At 43.6% G+C, this 24,846-nt stretch overlaps 1 protein-coding gene across 2 annotated transcripts; it reads right to left on the bottom strand.

Annotated features, from left to right (window-relative positions):
- Nucleotides 1–860: 860 nt before the first annotated feature.
- On the bottom strand, nucleotides 861–20,812 carry LOC138785789 (thioredoxin-like). 2 transcript variants are annotated; one of them, XM_069962111.1, is made up of 5 exons: nucleotides 20,477–20,812; nucleotides 6,249–6,353; nucleotides 3,018–3,077; nucleotides 1,812–1,877; nucleotides 861–1,117 (listed from the first exon to the last, which is right to left on the bottom strand). In XM_069962111.1, exons 1-5 carry the CDS (start codon nucleotides 20,498–20,500, stop codon nucleotides 1,055–1,057), a joined length of 318 nt encoding a protein of 105 aa, XP_069818212.1. In that variant the 5' UTR covers nucleotides 20,501–20,812; the 3' UTR covers nucleotides 861–1,054. The 2 variants fall into 2 exon arrangements, with proteins under 2 accessions (XP_069818212.1, XP_069818213.1); XM_069962112.1 differs by lacking the exon at nucleotides 20,477–20,812 and adding an exon at nucleotides 13,825–13,854.
- Between the last annotated feature and the right edge of the window lie 4,034 nt (nucleotides 20,813–24,846).

The raw sequence follows: 24,846 nt of genomic DNA, 5'->3' as shown, positions 1-24,846 counted from the left end.
GCACTTAGAAACATAGAAGATTGTTGGCAGAAAAAGACCACTGGGTCCATCTAGTCTGCCCTTTTAGGGTTTCCATTCTTATTATCTTAGGAAAGATATAGGTTTGTCCCAGGCATGTTTATTATTATTATTGTTTCTATTATTGTAGATTTACCAAGCTCATCTGCTGAAAGTTTGTTCCAAGCATCTACTACTCTTTCAGTAAAGTAATATTTTCTCATGTTGCTTCTGATCTTTCCCCCAACTAACCTCTCACTGTGTCCTCTTGTTCTTGGGTTCAGTTTTTTTTTCAAGAACAAGAGAACACATTGAAAGACCTGAGCATTAACTTGCAGGAACAAGAACTTCAATATGTGGTACCGTAGACCACATGGTCAATCTAGTCTGTCTTTACTGTATATTATTTCCTTTATTATCATCTTAATCTCTGCTTATCCCAGACATGTGTACATTTAGTTACTGTAGATTTGCCATCCACTTTTTTTTCTGTAAATAAATATTTGCTCATGTTGTAAAAGAGAGCAAGCCCCCATCCCCGTCCCTTCTTCCTAGATATCCAGGTAGCAGAAAAGGCCTAACCTGCTCTGGTCCCTGGCACTCAACTTCCCTCCCTAGGCCATCTTGAAAGGCTACCCAACATCTGGAAGCTATTGGATACTACTGTGTGCAGGAGTGGTTTCCCCTACTTGTCTCATTATACTTCCAGGATGGCCAGAAAGAGGAAATGAAACACTAGGGAGCAGAACAGGCAAGGCCTCTTCTACTTCCTGGACAACACCTTTAGTAGTAATTTTGCATATGGCCAGGTGTCCACATACACAAAGATAGTGGATTCTAGCAGCCATTTTATTTAACACATGTTCTTGGGTCCATTCCATTTATATTTTAATAAAAGTAGTAACTGAAATGTAAGTATTTAGCATGTTCCATATTTAAAGTTTTGATAAAAAGGAATGGTTGCAGTTTCCTTCATATATAAGTATTGGGTAGCATGGTTAGAATGTGGTCTACATATACAGAAAATAAATGAATACAAGCAGACATCCATTATATATTATTTCAGCTCTTGCACTTTTTCCTCCAAAGTGGCCTTGTTGGCGCCACTAAATTCATGCACCTAAAGAGGAAAAAATGGACACACTTAGCAATTAACTCAAACAATTAACATAGTACAGAGTGCAAAGAATTTTATATTTCTATGGCCCACAATACTTCTGGAATCCCAAATATATTCAAGTTACAAGCCCTTTGTTGATCATCCACATCTACAGCACAGGTATCAAACACGTGGCCCTCCAGCTGTAGCAAAACATATTCACCTGGTACTGACCAGACGTAGGCCTGAACCAGTTTGTGCTTTTTAAAAAGTCGCAAATGATAAATTGGGCGGTAATCCCGGATTATGCAAACTTTTGGGTGAATACTCAAAACAGGTAGATTAGAAAAAGTGTCATCTAAAAAAATATTCACCCATTGAATGCTGGTAACGAGAACTTAGACTAAAAATGGGTGAAATATCCAATTATTCACCTAAAAATAGGCACATAGCCCTTGATGAATTTCTCCCGAATATGTTGTCATGAGAACTTTTAGTGGAGCAAGGGAACTGGGAGGTTGAGGGAGATTCATACAAGCAGACAAATTTGCAGTAACAATTGCTAGAAACTGGGTAGCCTACTATTTAGTCTACCTCAGAAAACTGTGATCTAATGAGCCTGTCTAGCGACACTACTAAAAATGTCATAGGCACTACTATGACCAGCAAAACCACTGTTACAGTGGTATTTGCTAGATAATTGACAAATACATACCCGTTTTCCATTTTTATAGAACTGAAAGGTTGGCATGCACTTGATGTCACAGTTTGAGGCAATTTCCTGAATAAAAGAACATATTTCACATGAGGATGCTAGTATTTCAAAACCTGCAATGTCAAAATCTCTTACCCCACAGTACATGCTAAGATTTCAAAGTGATATTATGCAACACTGAACAAGAATCATTAAAGGCGTTATCCAGCACTACAACAACATGGCCGCTTTCTTCTAGAGACAGTCCCACTCTTGTCTCCAGCTTTTGCTGCTCAGTTCCATTGAAATGAACATAGCTTAATTGCAAACTGCACCTGAAATGGAGACAAGAGTCGTGTTTTCTCTAAAAGAAAGTGGCCATCTTTTGTAGCACTGGCTAACCCCTTTAAAATGTACTCATCATTAGGTACATTCTGTGGGTGGAAGTTCGGGTCTCTGTGGCTACAAATACCCATGAGACAGTAATGTGTCTGACCCCCACCATGCCAATTCAATGAGAGTGGCGCGCATTACAGTCTCTTGCGTGTCCGTAGCCCTGGAGACCTGAACCCCCCCATTGCATCTGCATCACATCCCCACTAAACCCTTTAGGTGCCATACTAAACAATCTGGCCCCCAGAGGAGTAAAGAGAGTCTGTCACTAGTTGACGCTACCCATAATGAGGGCAGCATAAATAAGTCACAGAAATGCTGAACAGATGATGTATTACTTACAGAATTCTGTTCAGCCATTTTTCTAATATGCAGGAGAATTGGATTATTGCCACACCCCTCTCCCTGCCCTCCTGCTACTGGCTGACAGGTGACTGCCTATACACAGCATGGATAGATACAGTAACTGCCAATGGCGGGTAGAGTTTTCTGTTTCTTTTAAATAATGAGGACTACTGGACTCGCACACATAATGGAGAGGACTACTAATTGTCTGTGTTATACAGGATCAGCTGCACAGAAAAATGTAAGTGATACATCATTCTGTACAGTTTATCTGTCACTACTTTATGCTACCTAGGGATAGGACAGCATAAACCTGCTGAGAGTCTCTTTAAGTGAAGATGCATTGCATCCCCACATAACCGCCCTGTGGGCCAGACTGATCTCGCACTGCACCCATACGAGCATTGAAGAGGTTTAAGTGACGATTGTAAGGCAGTGTGAAGCCAGCCTTAAGAATAAAGCCAAAAACTTGTAGGAAGAATAATTTACCTGTGCGTCATCCACATCAACTTTAATAAAAACAACATCAGGGTATTTTGCACTGAGTCCCTAGAAGCAGACAAATGACAGAAGAATGAGTAAGATGTGAGGTACTATTGTCATTAGTGGATAGATCTTCAGCAATCTGCACAAAGTATAAGGTTAGGTTTTATAATCTTGTAGGGCTCAGCAATTTAAGTCCCATCAAATAAAAAAAAAAGTCAGGAAGCCAGGGGGTGCGGGAAAATAATAAACTAACCTATAATCGTGCCCTGTAGCACCACTCCCGAGTCCAATTGACAGCCGCTGGTGACCTGCAGCTCTCCTAGGTGCCAGGCTGATAACTGCCCACTTAGCAAACCAGTGAGTGGGGTGGGACACCGCCCAAGTTACTGAATGGCTGAGAGGGCAATCGCTCAGCCGGGTTGTGATGTGCCCAGTTTCAAGACAAAAATGACAGCGGTCAGTGGGACCCGGGACCCTTTATTAAATTTGGTGTGACTTCTCCATCAAATATCATTGAAAATATATTAATTTACCAAACGCGTCTCCTTCTCTTGATATGCAGTTCTTTCCCTTCCAATTGTCCACAGTTGTCTATATCAGTTCAAATATTGCTTTTAGAGCAGAGTGGTGGTTGGAAACCCAGACAACGAGCTGTCCACAACGGTAGGGAAAGAGCATCCATATCAGGAGAAGACACATTTGTCCAATGAATGTATTTGCAAAAGTATTTAACCCGTTAAGGACAGAACCAATTTCACTTTTTGCGCTTTTGTTTTTTCCTCCTTGTGCTTAAAAGGCCATAGCGCTTGAATTTTTTTACCTAGCGACCCACATGAGCCCTTATTTTTTGCACCATTAATTGTACTTTGCAAAGACAGGCTTAAAAAAATTACATGTGTGGTAAAATTAAAAATAAAACACATTTTTTTTATTGGGGGTCTGTGTTTACGCAATTCGACCTAGGGTAAAACTTACATGTTATCTATGTTCCTCAAGTCAGTACGATTGCAACGATGTGTAACTTTTATTTTATTTGGCTTTTAAAAAATTAAAACCTTTTTTAAAAAATAAATGTTCCTTGAAAATTGCTCTATTCCCATCCTTACAACACTTTTATCCTTTGGTCTATGGGGCTGGTTGAGGTGTCATTTTTTGCACCATGCTCTGTACTTTCGATCAGTACCTTGATTGCGTATACGCAACTTTTTGATCACTTATTACAATTTTTCTGGATTTGATGTGACAAAAAATGCGCAATTTTGCACTTTGGTGGGTTTTTGCACTTACGCTGTTTACCATGAGAGATCAGGAATGGGATAATTTAATCGACCAGGCAAATATGCACGCGGCGATACCAAATTTGTTTATTTATTTCTATTTATAAAATGGGAAAGGAAGGGTGATTCCAACTTTTATTAGGGGAGGGGATTTTTTTTTATTAATAATAAAAAAAACTTTTTTATTTTTTATTTTTACACACATACTAGAAGCCTCCCGGGGAACTTCTAGTATCACTACTTAGATCTCTTATTGAGATCTATGCAGTATAGATATACTGCATAGATCCATGAGATGGGCGATCTATTGCTCTGGCTTGCTGCAGCCAGAAACAATAGATCATCGAGCTGGGATCAGCGCCATCACGGCGCAGACCCCCGGCGGGGACGGATGCGGGGATCGCTCCTCCGCGATCACGTGTGTGTGTGTGTGTGGGGGGAGGATGGGGCAATCCCCCCCACTAGACCACCAGGGAAGGGAAAAGCAGCCTTGCTCGAGTTCATCCGAACCAGAGCGTTTGGAATTTGATTAGTAGGGGCTGCTGAATTTGGATAAAGCCCTAAGGCTATGTGGAAAACATGGATATAGTCATTGGCTGTATCCATGTTTTTTAAACAACCTTAGAGCTTTATCAAAATTCAGCATTCCCTGCTAATCAAATGCCGAACGCTAGGGTTCGGATGGACTCGCGCATGCTCGAGGTTCACTCATCTTTAGAAGAGAACGGAAGGCAAGTACATGTTATTTATTTTTTCAATCACCTTTTCCCTGGGCATACAGCTTAACCCCTTCAGGACCAGGCTAATTTTCATTTTTGCGTTTATTTTTTTCCTCCTTGTGCTTAAAAGGCCATGGCACTTGCATTTTTACACCTACAGACCCACATGAGCCCTTATTTTTTGCGTCACTAATTGTACTTTGCAATGACATGCTGAACTTTTGCATAAAATATGCTGCAAAACCAGAAAAAAAATTATATGCGCAGTGAAATTGAAAAAAAAACCACAATTCTTTTTCTTTGGGGGGGGTTTCGTTTTTACGCAGTGTGTCCTATGGAAAAACTGATATGTTATTTATGTTCCTCAAGTCGTTACGATTACGATATATAACATGTATGACTTTTATATTATCTGATGGCCTGTAAAAAATTCAAACCATTGTTAACGAATATATGTTCCTTAAAATCGCTCCATTCCCATGCTTATAGCGCCCGCGCGAGGACGTACAGTTACGTCCTCGTGCGGTAAAGGGTTAAAGGGGTGGTGTCATGAAGGTAAAAATCAACTATGAAACTAAGAAGCACATGGGGGATTAGTCAGTCGATACATTTTTATGGAATATGTTTGTTTAATTTAACATAATACATCACTATAGACCTACATTTCTTTGTGACACCAGCCCTTTATAAGCCCTGCCCAAACAACCCCTTCAACCTTAAAAAAAACTGTAAAACAAGTTCCTACATAAGGCTATGTTCACACAATGTCACAAATAGAGAAAAGGCGGCCAATTTTGAGATTTTAATAAACGTCCGTTATTGCCGCGATTTAACTGACTGCAATGGCAATGCATTGAAGTCAATAGGAAGATGGACGTCCAATGCACACAATGTATTGAGTAACAGGCTTTTTACAGCGGACGTCAAAATAATGAACAAGATCATTATTTCCACATGTCTTTTGCAAACAGCGGACGCTTTATATTTGTAGTTCATACACAGTTATGCTTTTGTCACCGTTCTTTCTCTGTTCTTACTATTAAATTCAATAGACTTTTCAGTTAAGCCACACCCAAAGTCCAATTAGTAACCCCAAACTAGAATAATCTACAAACACCAGTCATTGCACTAAGGGAAGGCCAAGCTGCTAATTGACGTCTGTTATTGTAGACTCAAAGGACGTTGTTTTAATGGAGCTGAAAAAACGTTGTGTGAACATACACTGACAAATTACTTACATCAAAAAAAGGTCCAATCATTTTACATGGCCCACACCATGTGGCTGTAAAGTCAATAACTACAAGTTTGTCCCCAGCCTCACTCATGACACCGTCAAATTCAATCTGAAATAAAAAGGGCAGAAGAATTCATTAAAATTAACACAATGTCATTTCAAGTATAAGTTTAAAGAGTCACTGTCGTATTTTTTTTTTTTTGCAGAAATCAATAGTCCAGGCGATTTTAAGAAACTTTGTAATTGGGTTTATTAGCCAAATCTGTCATTATCTGCATGTAAAAAGCCTTTTCCCAGGTCCCCCCCTCCTTCCTCTTTTTCATCCACTCTGAAAAATCTGAAAATTGTGACTTGTTGCAGGAGTCGTACCCTGTCTGCTCTAGGGAGAGGGGAGGGGGGAGGAGGAAGGAGGGAGTTAGCCGGCAGCAGAAAGCAGATAACAGAGGATTACAGGCACGGAGCTGGGTGACAGCTGTAATCCGAGCTCAGACAGGTCACTGGTGATGGTCACAGGAGATATCCCGTGAGGGATTTGTAGATTAACTCTTTGTTGTCCTGTTTTGGTCTTTTCTTTAGCTCTCTCCATAGGAGAACAATGAAGACAGGGGGGAGAGCTTCAAACTGCTTTTTCATGATAAAAATGCATTTTTCGGATAATAAACCCAATTACAAAGTTTCTTAAAATCGCCTGGACTATTGATTTCTGCAAAAAAAAAAAAATTCACGACAGTGACACTTTAAGTACACAAGTTTTACAACCAAATACTGCAGAAAGGGAGAGGATAGAAATCTGAATTCATGAAGCCAGGGAAAGAAAACCAACACGGGACACCTTATATAGGTCTAATATACATTAATCCCATAGGCTGAAATCTGCTCTTGTGTCTCATAATGGAATACCATTAACAAATAGAGATGAGCGAAACTCAAGCATGCTCGAGTCGATCCGAACTTTCGGCATTTGATTAGCAGTGGCTGCTGAACTTGGATAAAGTTCAACCTTAGAGCTTTATCCAAGTTCAGCAGCCCCAGCTAATCAAATACCGAACGTTCGGGTTCGGATCGACTCGAACCCTGTCCGCTCATCTCTATTAACAAAACTAAGTATCTGAACTTACACTAACCTCTTCTCGACCTTACACTAACCTCTTCTTTAATCAGAACTTCTCATTCCCGCCTCCAAGACTTCTCTCGTGCTGCGCCAGTTCTCTGGAACTCCCTACCCAAAGACCTCAGACTTATTTCCAACATCCCCAGTTTCAAGCATGCCCTGAAGACCCATCCCTTCAGGCGTGCTTATAACATTTCGTAATCTCGTCTCCCTTTGCTATCCCCTCTCCATCCTCTCTATAACTTCTTCGGTGCTAGTTACACTGTCCTTGTTATCTGAGCTTAGAAAATGGACTGTGACTGGCTTGCCCAGTTACCTATAGGCACTTAGAGATTCCATGTACAATGACTGGAACATTGACAAATAAAGCACCTGTTGCCTCTTGTGTTACTCCCAGTCATCCTAGTCTGTACGCTCTTGAGAGCAGGTCACTAATTTGGTATTTTAATTTATTCATTGTATAACTTAATATATAACCTGTAATGTATTTATATATTTAAATAAGCGCTGCGGAATCTGTTGGCGCTATACAAATAAATATTATTATTATTATAAGTATTCTCTGCTATAAGACAAGATAACACTGGATTTATCAATGCATTTCCTATATTTTATAGTACTATCAACCCTGTCATTAACTGTCTTTCTTCTCTATGTACTCATTTAACCTTATATGTAGTCATCACCTATAAAGAGTAAATAGGGCTGCATGTAATCCCAGCCAAAACCACTCCTTGGGTTTTATTTAGGGCTTATGCACACTGACAAACTCGGGTGTCCTCAGATGTCGTGGTGTTTTTACTTTATTACTACACCCCCAAATTCCTGGAACTTTATTGCAAGTTTTAAGAGATGTGAATAGGAGCTTCATGATTACACCCCACCCAATGACGATTTAAACCCTCCTTTAAATCTCATCAACCTTGTTGCTACTGTGAGTGCTGTGGATTTCCTGCAAGGAAATTCTGTGTAGATAATCTTCACTGCATGCTGTAACTGTGGCATTTTTTTCCTCCCCACGTTTTAATGCATATGTAATCACTAAATTAATGTGAGAATCACTGAATCAACTGAAAAAAATGCCATATAGTCTATTTACTGAACATACAGTATATATGCACAGGAGCAGAGGCTCTAGTAATACAGTGCCAACACTACACCGAGTACCAGCCAATGGATTGGCTACAAATATATATATATTTTTTTTCCTGTAAAAACTCTTTAAAGGTGGGGCTGCACATACATTTATACTGAATTGCTTGAGAGTCATGCTATAAAAACACTCAAGAAGGAAGCAAAAGTTTATATAATCAATTGCACACTGAAAAATTTACATATTTTATTTAAACAATTGAGTAAAGCAGGAAGCAGCGAAGTTATATTCATATGATTCATAAGAACATATGACTCACCCAATACATTACAGAGGTAGCAAGTGAGATTTCCTTTCATTTTACTTCCCTTCACCATTTGCAAATCCATTTATTTTTATCATTATCATCATCATAACTGAACATATATGCCACAAGCATATGACATTAGAGGCGGACTATGTACAAAACCTATACATCTATATTAAATAGACTGGGGTGCTTGTTTGTTTATTCTCCCTCCCCCACACAGTCTCCACGGCAGGCCAGCTCCCTCCTCATACACTGCTCTGCACTTCTCCACAGTCTCTGCTATCACCTTCACAGACATCCTCCCAGCTTCACCTCTCTCTCTCTCCAGTTCCTCACAGGATCTCTCTCCCAGCCTGTACCAGCTGCAGCACCCACAGTCACTGTCTTTCTGAACCTCCTGAGCTCCACAACCCCTTCTGACTTCCCTGCAGTGCAACACTATTCTAGCCCCATCCATAGCTCGTCAAGCAGGGGGTATCAGGAGCAGCCCAGGGTGCAGAGAAGCGGCTGGCTGGAACTTGTACTATGCTACAAACTTCAGTATAGTTACTGAGGGGAGTGAGCTAAAAGAGAGGAGTAACAGGGAGGCGTTACTAGAAGAGGGAGGTGTGACAAAAAAATTGGCCGCACTTCTCCTTTAAATCCAGTTTGGTGCTGGTAGTTTCCCTTTAAAAAGGCACTGTCACAATTTTTCAGTAGCATGGTGGCTCAGTGGTTTTGCAGAGTTGGGTTCACATCCCAGGTTCTTCAGTTGTGACAAAGACGAGTGGCCAAAGTTTCTATTTTCTTACCGTGATGAGTGGACTTATGCAGCAGATATGTAGTTACTGATGCCACAGCAGCTGTACTGTAGTAGTTAGGAGACGCCAGAAAATTCACGACTGGGTAATATTTATATAAAAATTTGTGTATCCCAAGCTAGGGCCATTGAACAACTACAACGCCTTTTTTGTGGTTATGGTACATTCGTGGGGATAGGGATGTTGTTTTAGAAAGTAATTTGCTTTACTGCGGAAGAATTAGATCATGAAGGATGATTTATTAATGTACTGTATAAAGAATGAAGCACCATTCAGTGCTGTTTATTTCTTTCTTTCAATCAAGCCGGATCACGGATGTGCACTTCTTCCAGCCTCATCGCACAATAGATACTAGGATATTAGATGCACGAAATGGCTGGAGGCTCTGTGGGACGTACCTGTAATGTATGAATCTGACTTACACACTGGGGATTTGGGTTAACTGAAAGTTTAGGTGTGGTTTGCAATTGAGCTCCAGTCATTTCATAAAACCGAGTTAAAAAACCCCATCCAAACTGGAGACAAGAGTTGTGCGGTCTCTGGAAGAAAGTGGGCATGTTTTTGTAGCCCTGATAACCCCCACAGGATCCGCAGCAGATTTGATGGTGCAGATTTCAAGTAATCAAATTTGGGTCAAATCTGCTGCAGATCCTGTGTGAATGGACCCTAAGGGTAGCTTCACATGTACCGCATCCGCAGCAGATTTGACTAAATGAATGAACACAGCATCAAACCTGCTGCGGATCTGCAGCAGATTTGACAGTGCGGAGTGACAGTGCAGATTTTCTTATGAATTTTCTAACAATTTTTTTCATTAGATTGCTGATCGTTATAAAAACCAAATTGTTGCTTCAAAATCGTTAAACAATCAATTGGGTGAATTATCGCTTAGTGCAAACGCAGCATAAGTCTTGCTGATTAGAAAAAAAAAAAAAAGACCAAATGCACGAAGTCCCAAACAGTACAGAGAGTCACAGCTCAACGTGTCCTTAAATCATGTGACTGCCTTCTCTGTGAGCGCACAGATGACCTGGGAAACACAGATCTTCTCGTGTTCAGTCATTAGGCGCAGTACTCAGGACAAAGAACAATTTTCCCCTGATCAAAGCTAGAGGAATGGCTGAACTTCTGATTCAATGGCCAAATTAAATAACAATGGCGACAGCGGGCAGCCTTGACGGGTGCCCTTACCTAGTGTGAAAGGGGCCGACAGAAACTGGGGCCTGGAGTATTTACCCGTGGCTTAGGATAAGAATACATGGCTCTAATCAGATTGCAAAATGCGTCAGGGAACTGCATAGCCCCCATCACCTTATACAATCATCCCCAGCTCACGTTATCAAAAGCTTTTTCAGCATCTAGGGACAACATGGCTGGGGATGGATGCACTTCTGGTCTCATTTGAATTTCATCCAGTACTGCCAGGACTTTCCTAATATTAGCCACAGCGGCCTTCCCCCGCACGAACCCCACCTGTACCTGAGAGACCAAACGGGGGAGACACACCGCCAACCTATCTGCCATTAGTTTTGCTATGATTTTGAGATCCGCGTTGATTAGCGAAATTGGGCGGTATGAGCCCGGCAGTGACGGGTCCTTCCCAGGTTTGGGGAGCACAATGATATGGGATGTATTGCTCGGGGGGGGGGGGGGGCACCACCTCACCGGACAGGTAAGAATTGTATAAAGGAAGAAGCATCGGGGCCAGATCCTCCACCAGGAGTTTATAAAATTCTCCCGGGAAACCATCTGGACCCGGGGCCTTTGATGATTTAAGGTGTGATATGACCCCCGTCAGCTCCTCAAAGGAAATAGGTGCATTGAGCACAGCCGCCTCCTCCTCCTCCTCCCCGCCTTGTTTCCATGGCGAAAGAGACTAGCACCATAGTAAGAACGATGTGTCTGTTCCTTCCTCTCTAGCCATGTATCATAGTCCCTTTTAGTCTCCACCCACCCCTGCTTATTAGAGGTAGAAGGGTCGGAAATAAAATTGGTATATGCTTCACGCAAAGATTGGCTAAACTGCAGTATTTTCTTATGGATCAATTTCTTCTGGGATGAGGCATAGGCCATAATACGTCCCCTAAGTACAGCTTTCCCCGCATCCCAAAATAGTTGTGGACAATTGACATGTTCCGTATTTGTTGTTTTATATTCTAGTCACCACTAGTGATGCACGATGCACCGAAATATCGATACTACTATCAATATTTCGGGCAGAAAAACGGTTCGGTACCAGGATTTCCTGGTATCGAAACTTTATGTTAAGTTGCGTAATAGCGCAACTTAACATGAAGTGTAGTTCAGAGAACACGTCCGGCGACTAACTGAGCGCTGGCTATGTTCTCTGGGTACTTCCCCCTGGTGTCCCCTCCTCTGCCCGAGCGCTCTCAGCTCCCGACGGCGGGGAATTCAAATAGCCGGCACATAGCGATTGCTAGTGTCGGCTATTTGTACATGCCGCTGTCACAACTGACAGCGGCATTTAATCCCTCCCAAGCCGCTTCATATGCAGCAGAGGTCTGCTGCATATGGAGTAGCCCCCACTGCTAATGACTGCGGCCCGCGATCCCGCGGGCGGCAGTCATTTAACCATTATCAGTCTCCCCACCCCGGGACCGGCTGGTGCAGCGGCATCCCCCGCACCCTCCAGTTCTCTACTTTCCAGAACCGCCGCACACTCCAGGACCCACTAATGCAGCGGGGTTCCCTGCACCCTTTAGCTCTCCCACCAGGACCTGCCGCTGCAGTGGGGTCCCTCCACAATCCTGTCGCCGTCCCCCCAGGGCCCGCCGGCACAGTGGAACAACTCCCAGCATATCTTTGTGCACAAGGAAGTATGCTGGGAGTTGTGTCAGGAGGCTGCTGCTGCACTACATCTCTCAGCAGCATACCTCGTTGTGCACTAGTACAACCCACAGCATAGCTCTTTGTGCACAAGGAAGTATGCTGGGAGTTGTAGTGCACAAGGTGGTATGCTGCTGGGAGTTGTTGTGCCAGGAGGTTGCTGCTGCACAACTGAAACTCCCACCATATCTCCTTGTGCACTACAACTCCCCACAAGAAGGTATGCTGGGTGTTGCAGTTGTGCATTAGCAGCCTCCTTGTACACTACAAGTTCCAGCATACCTCAGTGTCCACTACAACTCCCAGCATACCTTCTTGTGGGGAGTTGCAGTACACAAGGAGGTATGTGGGGGTTTTAGTGCATACGAAGGTATGCTGGGAGTTGTTGTGTCAGAAGGTTGCTAATGCACAACTGCAACCACCAGCATACCTTCTTGTGGGGAGTTGTAGTGCACAAGGAGGTAGGTTGGGAGTTGTAGTGCACAAAGAGGTATGCTGGGAGTTGCAGTTGTGCAGCAGCCTCCTGACACAACATGCCAGCATACCTCCTTGTGCACTACAACTCCCAGCATACCTCCCTATGCACTGCAACACCCAGCATACCTCCTTGTGCACTACAACTCCCAGCTTACCTTCTTATGTACTACAACTCCCAGCATACCTCCTTGTGCACAACTCCCCACAAGAAGGTATGCTGGTACTTGTAGTGCATAAGAAGGTATGCTGGGAATTGTATTGCATAGGGAGGTATGCTGCGAGGTAGAAGGGAAATAAAGTGTTTTAAAAAAAAAAAAATAAATCTCCCTTTTCCCTTTTTTTTATTTCAAAATAAGTAAAAAAAAAAAAAAGGAACATACATGTATTTTGCAACCATTGCATGCATAATTGTCAGAACTATAAAATGTATCCAAAGTGATCAAAAAGTCAGATAAATAAAAATGTTGTACATAGGGGCATCATATTCGCAGTCTGGGCGGGGGGAAATTACAGTATATTTGTATTTTTACATGTTTTTTTTTTTTCAAACTTTATTTAGTATGGAATTAGTATCGAGTATCGAAATAAGAAAGCTGGTATCGGTATCGAACTTAAAATTCTGGTATCGTGACATCCCTAGTCACCACCCTCGCATAATATCCCTGAAGGATTCATTGTTTGCTAGATACATGGGGAACTTCCATTGAAAATCCGTGCCCCTGACAATAGAATCCGATAAGGTCACACATGAGGGTGAGTGATCGGAGATGACCATATCCCCTATTTCATGATATAGGACTCTGGACAGCAATGATCCCGAGGCCAGGACACCATCTATGCGGGACCACGAGTGGTGGACGTGTGAATAGTGTGAGTAACCTCTGTCATCCGGGTGTAAATGTCGCCATGTATCTATCAGCCGGGTATTTGTGAGGAAATTACCATAAACGGTGTCATTGGCTGTAGGATGTTCACTCTCCACGCCCTTTCTCTTTCTGTCTTCCCGTGCCCGCGGTACAGAATTGAAGTCTCCAGCAATCAGTTGTAGGGAATGAGAAATGGTCATAAGAAAAGAAGAGAGGGTTTGAAAAAATTGCTTATTAGTATCATTAGGCCCATATATATTATGGATTGCGATCTTATTAGACATGTGAGTAGACAGGACTGAGCAGCGTCTCCCTTCATTGTCATGTGAGATTAGTTGCACATCCCCCTCATAATGCTTATTGACTAAAACAAGAACACCCGCCTTCCGGTTCACCGCCGGTGACCCAAGCACCTTTCCCACCCACAACTTTCTCATCCTGTCAAAATCGTTAGTTTCTAAATGGGTCTCCTGCAGAAGGGCCACATCTGGGCGCAATTTCTTAAGGTGTTTTAGCACCATCATTCGTTTATGGGGCGAACGCAACCCCTTTACATTCCATGATACTAATCGCATAGTTTGACAGGATGAAAAAGACATAATCTTGCGGTTCTCAAGGGTCCCCCTCGCAGGAATACTTCCCTGCCACCCCTCCCTGGATCCCCTCCCCTACCCAAGACAAACAAGACTAACTGGTTGACATACGACATATACATAGAGCAAGGACGTATAGAGAAGGCACTCTCCCTGTACGGAAAACCCTGCTGCCACCACAGGGGGGAGAGACATTGCCTCAAGACTCCCTTCTTCCCATATTGTGAGGACCAAGCATAAACGTTAACTAAGAGATAAACCAACATCACTGTCACCATTACACACACAACCTCTCGGCAGACGGTCTGCCCCCTGGTGATGGAGAGTCAAAACAAGAATAGCAAACCAACTAAACCAGTCCCTATTCGAGGGTAGAAACAGAACTTTCTTCGTAGTGGTTGCCTGGTGGCCCTTAACAGTTATCTCCAGCCCAGGGATGGTGGCATCCAAAGTTTGTCACTGGAGAAATGCGGCAACTGTCCCGGAACTTCATGTCGACGGCAGGGAGGACCTGCGACGCCTTTGTTCTTTAGGAGGGTTTCGTCCTGGAAATGAGCGTCTGGATTCCACTCGCCCCCATTCCGGCCCCTGTGAGCCTCTAGGACTCAGACTAGATGAATGTCGTCGGGGTGGCGCCATGAGCTCCTGGCGTCGTGGAGGGTGCGTATGGAACAGGGGAGTCAGTCTTTCCACGGCTTCCTCCGGAGACCAGAAGGTGGAGAACGATCCATCGTCATGAAATACCCTCAATATAGCTGGGTACATAAGGGCAAATTTCATCTGACGATTATGGAGGTCAGAACATTTGTTAGAGAAGGATCTCCTTTTACGGGTAGTCTCCGCTGAGAAGTCATTAAATGTGAGCAGCGTATGTTCCTGCAGACGGAGGTCCTCTTTACGGCACCTAAAAGCTTGTAACACCGCCATCTTGTCTGCATAGTTTAGATAGCGCACTATGACCTGGCGGGGCCTGTCGCTGTGTGCCAATCCCGAGGCAGTTCCTGCAGCTGGTGCCGGTCGCATATCAGGACCTAGGCGATGTGCCCGTTCAGCACGGCAATCATGAGGCAAATACAGTAGCCGCGGAATGTCTATCTCACATAGGCGCAGCAGATCTTTTGCAGCCACACTTTCAGGCACCCCTAGCACCCGCAAATTGTTCCTGCAGGAACGGTCTTCCAAATCTTGCAGCTTCTCCCATAGTTTCTTATTATCACTCACCAGAGTTGCTAATTGAGAATCAGTGTTCTCCATTGCGTCCTCCACGATCTGCAGCCGGGACTCAGCTTCCTCCAGCCGCTCACCGTGCTTAGTCACATCAGCTTGTAGCTGCTGCAGAGTAGTAGCAACGGTCTTAGCCAGCGTCTCCTGGATATCGGGGGGAAATCTGCCGGGCTACCTCTCTGGCAATGTTTATAGTCCACCTGGGTGAGGGGCTGCTCCTCCTCCAGCTCCAATGCATCCTCTTCAGACAGCCCTGTGTCTTGCGAGCCGCTCGCGCCCGCCATCTTGGATCTATGCGGTCCCGTCTTTGCCTGCTTGCGGGGCGTTTTCTTATTGGATTTTACCCCCATCCTTTGCACAAACTGGTCCATACACCGACTGGGTTACCCCTGCGTGGATCGGGCCACCACCGGAATGATATTGCGGGCGGTTAGGGATGGTTTACACCAGAGGGACACAGAGCTAAACTCCTTTGCTGCCTCACACCATGGCGCCGGAACCGGAAGCCCACTGCTCTTTATCTGTTCCAGGATAAGCTGCTCCTTTGGACACCAGATGAGAGCAGCTTAACTTTATTTTGCAAGACCCTGTGTGATCTGTAATGCTTCAGCCTTCTATATAGAAAGTGATTTACAGCTTCCAGTCGCTCTTTCTGACTGTTATTTGTAAGAATTTGCTTTTGTAACGACTGTAAGAATTTGTAACGACTCATGAATGCTATAGGCTGCCCGGGCAGCTCACCCCGCACATCGCTCGTTTGGTCCTCATAGTCGCCCCTTGGAATAGGGGCTTTAGTTTTTGTCTCATCTTGGGTTGACATTTTGGGGGCTTCAGAACAAAATACCAGTTTTCATAGTTTTGGTCTCAACATACAATGGTCGCCCTGGAACCAATTAATATCGTTTGTTGAAGGACCACTGTACATGAATTCACTGTTATGTGACAATAGGTAAACAAAAAGGTAGAAATTAGGGAATCGCTGATCTTGATGAAGCAAATCGCTTTGTTTGATCTGCGCAACGCTCATCGACGTACCAGCCTTTCAGCTCCGCTCTGCTCTCTGCCGCGTGCCAGGGAAAAGCTGGATCCAATCCTGGGAAAGCGATTTGCTCATCTCTATAAACAACTGATAATTTCAGTAGTGCTATAGTTCAACTGCATTCTACCTCAGTTGTCTATATATTTGGTGCAAAGATTGTGCTGTGGACAGTTTGAGCAGTCTACGGAATTCGGCTCCCTGTAGCAGAGATTAAGGGGCAGAGAGAGCGGCAGCCCCTTAGTTCTAGCCATTGGCATGATTCTCAGCAGCCAGACCCCGACCGATATACACTTCTGACATTTCACTATGACATGTCAGAAGTTTTAAAAAAAAAAAATGGTAGTTAAACTTAATGCTTTTACTGTACTTGGCTATGTTTTTGCATAACCATTGTTCTACTATTCTTATGCATAAACCTTTACTAAAAATATTCTGAACCATAAATGTATAAAGATTCTATACTTTTTACTGATCCCCAGGCACTCCTATGCTTTTACAAACATGCTGTGACAAGTACTGTGGAGTGACAACAATTCACTTATAACATAGAAGATTGTCGACAGAAAAAGATCTCCTGGTCCATCTAGTTTGCCCTTATATTACTTCCTTTATTATCTTAGGGTCCCTTTACACAGAAAGATTATCTGACAGATTATCTGCCAAGGATTTAAAGCCAAAGCCAGGAATGGATTTGAAAAGAGGAGAAATCTCAGGCTTTCCTTTATGACCAGATCTCTGTTTATAGTCCGTTCCTGGCTTTGGCTTCAAATCTTTGGCAGATAATCTGTCAGTTAATCTTTTTCTGTAAATGGACCCGTAGGACCCTATTACACCAACTGGTTTTCTGACACATTTTTTTAAGCTAAAGCCTGAAATGGATTTGAGAAGAGGAGAAATCTCAGTCTTTCCTTTATGACCTGTTCTCTGGTTATAGTCTATTCCTGGCTTTGGCGTAAAAACATTTGTCAGATAATCTGTTGGTGTAATAGGGCCCTTAGTATAGATACATGAATGATTCATTGTAGCTTTACCTACCACTTTTGCTGAAGTTTGCATCTACTACTTTTTCAATTAAGTAATATTTTCTCATGTTGCTTCTAATCTTTTCCCCAACTAACCTCTGACTCCTTGTTCCTGTGTTAACCTTTTTTATGGTCTACTACATTTCATGCCTTCCAGATGTATGTGTGTGTGATATGAGGCTCACTTTTATTTACCTGTAGTCTATCAGTGCTGAATTCAGACAATTCATTTTAGTCTATAGATTGGGTATATTTCCCTGTTATCTAGAAACCTAAGTAGAGATTTTAGACTGAGGAAGGAGCACACGGCTCATGGCTCAGGAAACTAAGATATGCCAAGTCATTGTTAGCTTGCATTTCATGCAGTATCAGCTTACTCACACCACAGCTGGGTTTACACATACAGGAAGATTCATCCAGCATTCTTACAGTAGGAACTTTCAGACCCTTCTGACCATTGACTTAACTGTAAACCAGACTATAAGCCAACATATCTCGGGAATAGAATAAACGTTAAAAAAAAAAAAAAGTGTAATCAGTTCTCCCAAAGCGATTCAATGATCGTAAAATCTTTTTTTTTTTTTTTTTTTTTTTTAAGTCCCCCCCCCCCACATGCACTTCAACAAAAGGTGCATAGATGTACATTCATTTATAAATGAATACTCAGGCCTTATTCACAATACTCAGTATTTACAAATCTGCAAATATGGAGTATTATGTAACCCATTAAAAGGGAACCAATCAGCCCAATCGGGCTGATATGGTTCCCTGAAACACTGTATACAGCTCCTGAGCAGACCACGCCACGTACTGGCCGCGGCTGCAGCAGAAGCTGCATATCAGAGAAATACAGGTTTTATTACCGGGGTGTGTGACAGGCAGAGGTGGGGAGGTAGTCATCTAGGCGGCTTCCCGTCCGTTTCTAGTTACCACTCTCTGCCTGTCAGAATGCTGGGCGGGTGGATTGACAGGGAGAGAGGTCAGTAAAGGGCCTCTCTGCCTGTCAATCATACCCTCTAACCGCGCTGACAGGCAGAGAGCAGTCACTAGACACGGGCAGGGAGCCACCCAGGTGACTACCTCCCCGCCTCTGCCTGCCGGGTGCCCCGGTAATAAACCAAAACCTCTTTTTCTCCAGTATACAACTTCTGTTGCTGCCAAAGTTGCCATGTAGCCTTAGTCTTGCATAGCATCCTTCGAAATGAATAGCCTATCCATGAAATACACAGAAAAAGCTGGTCAACAGTAGTAGTTTTAGCCTCTGGTTTAATAAGGTAAGCCTGGGGTGGGGGGAAACTCTCTGATGTCAATATGTCTGAACAAGGAATATGGGCAGAGATTTTCTTTATGTGGGACATCTTTTGCTCTCATATCCCCTTACTGACATAGCAGGGAGTAGGCTTAGGCCTCATTCACATATGTACTGGGAGTTCTGTTAGAAGCCTTCATCACAAATTCTGTCAAAAATCAGATCACTTGTGTGGTACAAGAACAGACACCATGACAGAATGCAGATGGACCCTATTAGCATTAATCTAATCTAATGTGTATGGCCATCTTTAATATGGAAGCAGAATAAGACTGATAGACCAGGAAGAACCTGTTAGGTCACATGGCTACTGCCCATAAAAGATTAGGAGTTGCTTCCTATAAAAATGTACATAAGAATTTAATGTATGAATACATTGGAAAAGGTCCACCATCTGAGATAATAGGTCATTGATATGGGCATGGCCTGATTGCTGAATGGGGCCAATGAGCTCCTCTTATCACTCCCCCCCCCCCACACCCCGGCTTATGGAGTTTTGTTGACTCTTTCCTTAGGATCTGCCATTGGTCACCAGGCACCCTAGCCATCAGTGCTGTACAATGACAACACATAGCTTCTGAGTTTGGTCTACTCTATTTCTTGTTGAGTCTAATAGTTGCAATTTTCAAAACTAGTTTTAGCCATTTTTATTTCTCATTGTGCTCGGTAAATATGAAAACTTGTGACAAATACTAAAATAATCACAGTTAATACAAGTATGTCTGACAAATTGGTGCAAAGACCGTATATTCACCTAAAAATAGGCACGAAAGTCTTGATAAATGTCCCCAAAGTCTATGAGACTATTCTGCTGACTGGTTTATTTTCCTGTCACCTAGAAAGAGGAATCCTGGAAGAGAGAAAGCAACGGAGACACCAGGGAGTCCAAGACTTGCCCGGTCATTGAGCGGCCATGTACTCACACTCCGGCTGCAGTCACACATGGTACTGTGGTCAGTATCTGCTCCTCCTTTCCATCAGGATTCTTAGGCAATTCCAGGAGAAGAATAAACTATAACAATAAAATTTTAACTTTTTCTGTGTTTTGGACCTATTCCTGATTTTGGCTTAAATACTATGTGTGAACCCAGGCTAAAGATTACAGTAGTAACATAAAACATATACAGTATGAGCACCATTCCCTTCTTATACACACACAGACTACACCACTCATCTCCTTCAGAGGTCTACAATATATATATACAGTATATAGATCATGAACTACAAGGTCTATATAAACAGCTACACAACCCACTCAGCTCTGCGGCATCTACATGACACGCCTATTCTAACCAAATCGACTCATCCCAAATACAACTAAGTTCATGATTTCCCAGGCACAGGTTATACTACAACCAGAAGTTTCCCATAAGTTTGTATACCACCAGCACTGTACATGGAGGAGCCCCCCGCCCCCCTCTCTCCTAGAGTACCACAACATCCCATGCCAGCCGGCTCCCCACATGGCCACAGTCACGTGTCACAGGATGCCGGTACCTGAGACAAGCTGACTGAGCTGGTGCGGCCGCAGCCCATCTTACCATAGTCTGGATAAATCGCACCATGGTGACAGTGACCGGGAGCAGCTAAAGCGGAGCGGAATGATAGAGAGCGGAAGAAATAGCAGTAAATAGGCAGGGTGTAGTGGGCGGAGCTAGTCACTTGTGTAACGGGGGTGGGCGGAGCCTGTCTTCAATGGACGGCGGCTTCAGGGGCGGCGGTTACACGGAGACTAGGGAATCATTGGGTGTCGCTTGTGTCGTCGTGATGCTGAGGCGGGGCTATGTGAGGGCAGGGTGGGATGAGGATGCGGAACTTTACGGGAAGTGAAGACATTTATCGGAACCTGTGGCGCGGACATGACTAACAAGAAAATAGGAGGCGGAGCGGATAACGGTGTCCTGGGTGTGGGAGCTGGGAGGGCATGGCGCGAGCGCCATGGATAAGGCGCCTAGAGAGTTAGAAGAAGTCGCTGAGGGAATCTAGTCACGTGCTGATAGGGCGCCGTGTGACGAGGTCCTGTGATACAGCCAGTGAGCCGGCTATAGCGGCCGGGCGCAGGGGAGCTGAGGGTTAGGAAACCTGGTCGGGCACATTTCTTCTCATGTAATGGGGCCGTATGATCAGTGTATGTAGGATGGTGTGAGGACCGTGACAGGTTGAGCCATTGCGCATGTGACCCGCCTGATTACAGAGCTGGGGACACCCAGATAATGGCCGCCTCCTATGTAGCTTCCTGTCACACATGACGTGTAATACTGCCCTATGCTTCCTGTCACTAATATAATACTGCTCTATGCTTCCTGTCACTAATATAATACTGCTCTATGCTTCCTGTCACTAATATAATACTGCTCTATGCTTCCTGTCACTAATATAATACTGCTCTATGCTTCCTGTCACACATATAATACTGCCCTATGCTTCCTATCACACATATAATACTGCCCTATGCTTCCTGTCACACATGTAATACTGCCCTATGCTTCCTGTCACTAATATAATACTGCTCTATGCTTCCTGTCACACATGTAATACCGCCCTATGCTTCCTATCACACATATAATACTGCCCTATGCTTCCTGTCACACATGTAATACTGCCCTATGCTTCCTGTCACTAATATAATACTGCTCTATGCTTCCTGTCACACATATAATACTGCCCTATGCTTCCTGTCACACATGTAATACTGCCCTATGCTTCCTGTCACTAATTGAATACTGCTCTATGCTTGTCACTAATAGAATACTGCTCTATGCTTCCTGTCACACATATAATACCGCCCTCTGCTTCCTGTCACACATATAATACCGCCCTATGCTTCCTGTCACACATATAATACCGCCCTATGCTTCCTGTCACTAATATAATACTGCTCTATGCTTCCTGTCACACATATAATACTGCCCTATGCTTCCTGTCACACATGTAATACTGCCCTATGCTTTCTGTCACACATGTAATACTGCCCTATGCTTCCTGTCACACATGTAATACTGCTCTATGCTTCCTGTCACACATGTAATACTGCTCTATGCTTCCTGTCACACATGTAATACTGCCCTATGCTTCCTTTCACACATGTAATACTGCCCTATGCTTCCTCTCAGAAATGTAATACTGCCCTATGCTTCCTGTCACACATGTAATACTGCCCTATGCTTCCTGTCACACGTAATACTGCCCTATGCTTCCTGTCACACATGACGTGTAATACTGCCCTATGCTTCCTGTGACTAATATAATACTGCCCTATGCTTCCTGTCACACATGTAATACTGCCCTGTTTCCTGTCACACATATAATACTGCCCTATGCTTCCTGTCACACATATAATACTGCCCTGTTTCCTGTCACACGTATAATACTGCCCTATGCTTCCTGTCACACATATAATACTGCCCTATGCTTCCTGTCACACATATAATACTGCTCCATGCTTCCTGTCACACATGTAATACTGCCCCATGCTTCCTGTCAGACGTATAATACTGCCCTATGCTTCCTGTCACACGTATAATACTGCCCTATGCTTCCTGTCACTAATATAATACTGCCCTATGCTCCCTGTCACACATGTAATACTGCCCTATGTTTCCTGTCACATGTAAAATTAAAAATCTATATAAATTCCTGACACTGGTTAATTAACCCCTTGCCTTTAAAGCCTGTTTTTGCCTAAATGACCAAGCAATTTTTTTTAAAATCTGACCTGTCTCACTTTATGAGCTTTTAGCTCAGTGATGCTTAACGTATGCTAGCGATTCTGAGATTGTTTTTTCGTCACATATGGCACTTTATGTTAGTGGCAAAATTTGGTCACTACTTTGTGTGTTTTTTGTGAAAAACATCAAAATATCATGAAAAATTTGCATTTTATGAACTTTGAAATTCTCTGCTTTTTAAAAAAGGAAGTCATAGCACATAAATTAGTTACTAAATCACATTAATATGTCTTCTTTACTCTGGCATAATTTGGTAAACATATTTTACTTTTTTAGGGTGTTACGGGGCTTAGAAATGTATCAGCAAATTTTCATGGAATTTCTAAAACTGATTTTTTTTAGGGACCAGTTCTTTTTTTAAATGGATTTAGGAGGCTTGTATACTGGAAACCCCCATAAGTGACCCCATTTTGGAAACTAGGCACCTTAAAGAATTAATCTAGGGGTATAATGAGCATTTTAACCCTACAGGGGCTGGAGGAAAGTGTTCACCATTAGGCCGTAAAAAATGGGAAAATTTTAATTTTCCACTAATATATACGTTTAGATTAAAGTTTCTCATTTTCAAAAGGAACATGAGAAAAAAAGCACCCCAAAATTACTAACAAAGGTTCTGAGTACAACGGTATCTCATATGTGGGCGTAATCCATTGTATGGGCACACAGCGGGGCTCAGAAGGAAGGGAGCGCCAATTAGCTTTTTTAATGCCGATTTTGCTGAAGAAGTTTCTGAGCGCCAGGTGCGTTTGCAGTGCCCCTGTAGTGTCAGCAGAGAGAACCCCCCCCCCATAAGTCACCCCTCTTTCGAAAGTAAACCCCTCAAAGAATACATCTTGATGTGCGGTGAGCATTTTGACCCCACATGTATTAGAGGAAAGTATTCAAAATAAGACAGTTAAAATGAAAAACCTGAAATTTTCCAATAATATGTTAGTTTAGTTTGAAATTTCTCAATTTTACGAGGAAGAGGAGAAAAAAAATTCACCCCAAAATCTGTAACGCAGGTTCTCCTGAGTAGAACAGTACCCCATATGTGGGCATAAACCACTGTATGGGCACACAGCAGGGCTCAGAAGGGAAGGAGTGCCAATTTGCTGGAGCAAAACTGCAGCTAGTAATGGTTATTAGAATAGCACAGTTACTAAAATACAATAAAAAAAATGAGATTACAGGTAATGCAGGGTGGTTACGGACAGTCTGGGGTAGTTCCGGGTAATCTGGAGGTGGTTACGGGCAACCTGTGGTGGTTATGGGCAACCTGGGGTGGATACCGACAACCTGGGATGGATAATCTGGGGTGGTTACGGGCAACCTGCTGTGGTTACAGGCAACCTGCTGTGGTTACGGGCAACGTGGGGTGGATATGGGCAACCTGCTGTGGTTAGAGACAATCTGGGGTGGTAACAGGCAACCTGCTGTGGTTACGGGCAACGTGGGGTGGATACGGGCAATGTGGGGTAGATACGGGCAGCGTGGGGTGGTTACAGACAATCTGGGGTGGTTACAGGCAACCTGCTGTGGTTACGGGCAACGTGGGGTGGTTGCGGCAATCTGGCGCGGTTACGGCAATCTAGCGTGGTTACGGGCAATCTGGAGGGGGTCATTGGCAATTTGGGGTGGTTAGAGGCAACGTGCGGTGGTCAGAGGCGTAATGCGGGGGTCAGAGGCGACGTGCTGTGGTCAGAGGCGACGTGCGATGGTCAGGCAGCGTGTGATGTCAGAGGTAACGAGGTGGTCAGTGGCAACGTGCGGTGGTTATCTGTAATCTGGTGTGATTACGGGCAACGTGGGGTGGTTACGGGCAACGTGCAGTGGTTACTTGTAATCTGGTGTGATTACGGGAAACCTGGGGCGGTTACGGGAAACCGACGGTGGTAATCTGGGGGGGTTAGGGGTAATTTGGGAGTAAACTGCAATTATAACTATAATAAAAAGTGTGTGTTTTATTTTTTTGTATGCTTTTCACTTTATGTACTTTTACCCATTTTTTTCCACTGTATTACTGTGATATTTTCTATCACAGTAATCATAGTTCAGTGATAGAGACCAAATTGGTCTCTGTCACTTTAAATTTTCAGAGTTGGCTGCTTCTGAAGCGCATGCGCACTTCAGAAGCAGCCTGGACGCCGAGGAGGAAGGACCTCCCAGGAACCGGTGAGTATATGGGGAAGGGGGGGCGACTG

This window comes from Dendropsophus ebraccatus, chromosome 3 (genome assembly GCF_027789765.1).
Source record: "Dendropsophus ebraccatus isolate aDenEbr1 chromosome 3, aDenEbr1.pat, whole genome shotgun sequence".
Classification (NCBI taxonomy): domain Eukaryota; kingdom Metazoa; phylum Chordata; class Amphibia; order Anura; family Hylidae; genus Dendropsophus; species Dendropsophus ebraccatus.
This window is presented reverse-complemented; position numbering and strand designations above follow the sequence as displayed.

Coding starts and splice junctions, on each gene's coding strand:
- LOC138785789 (XM_069962111.1), bottom strand. CDS start 20,500: ATGGTGCGATTTATCCAGACTATG. Junction 6,354..20,476: donor TGCGATTTATCCAGACTATG/GTAAGATGGGCT, acceptor TTTTTATTTCAG/ATTGAATTTGACGGTGTCAT. Junction 1,878..3,017: donor TTGATGTGGATGACGCACAG/GTAAATTATTCT, acceptor TCTTTTATTCAG/GAAATTGCCTCAAACTGTGA.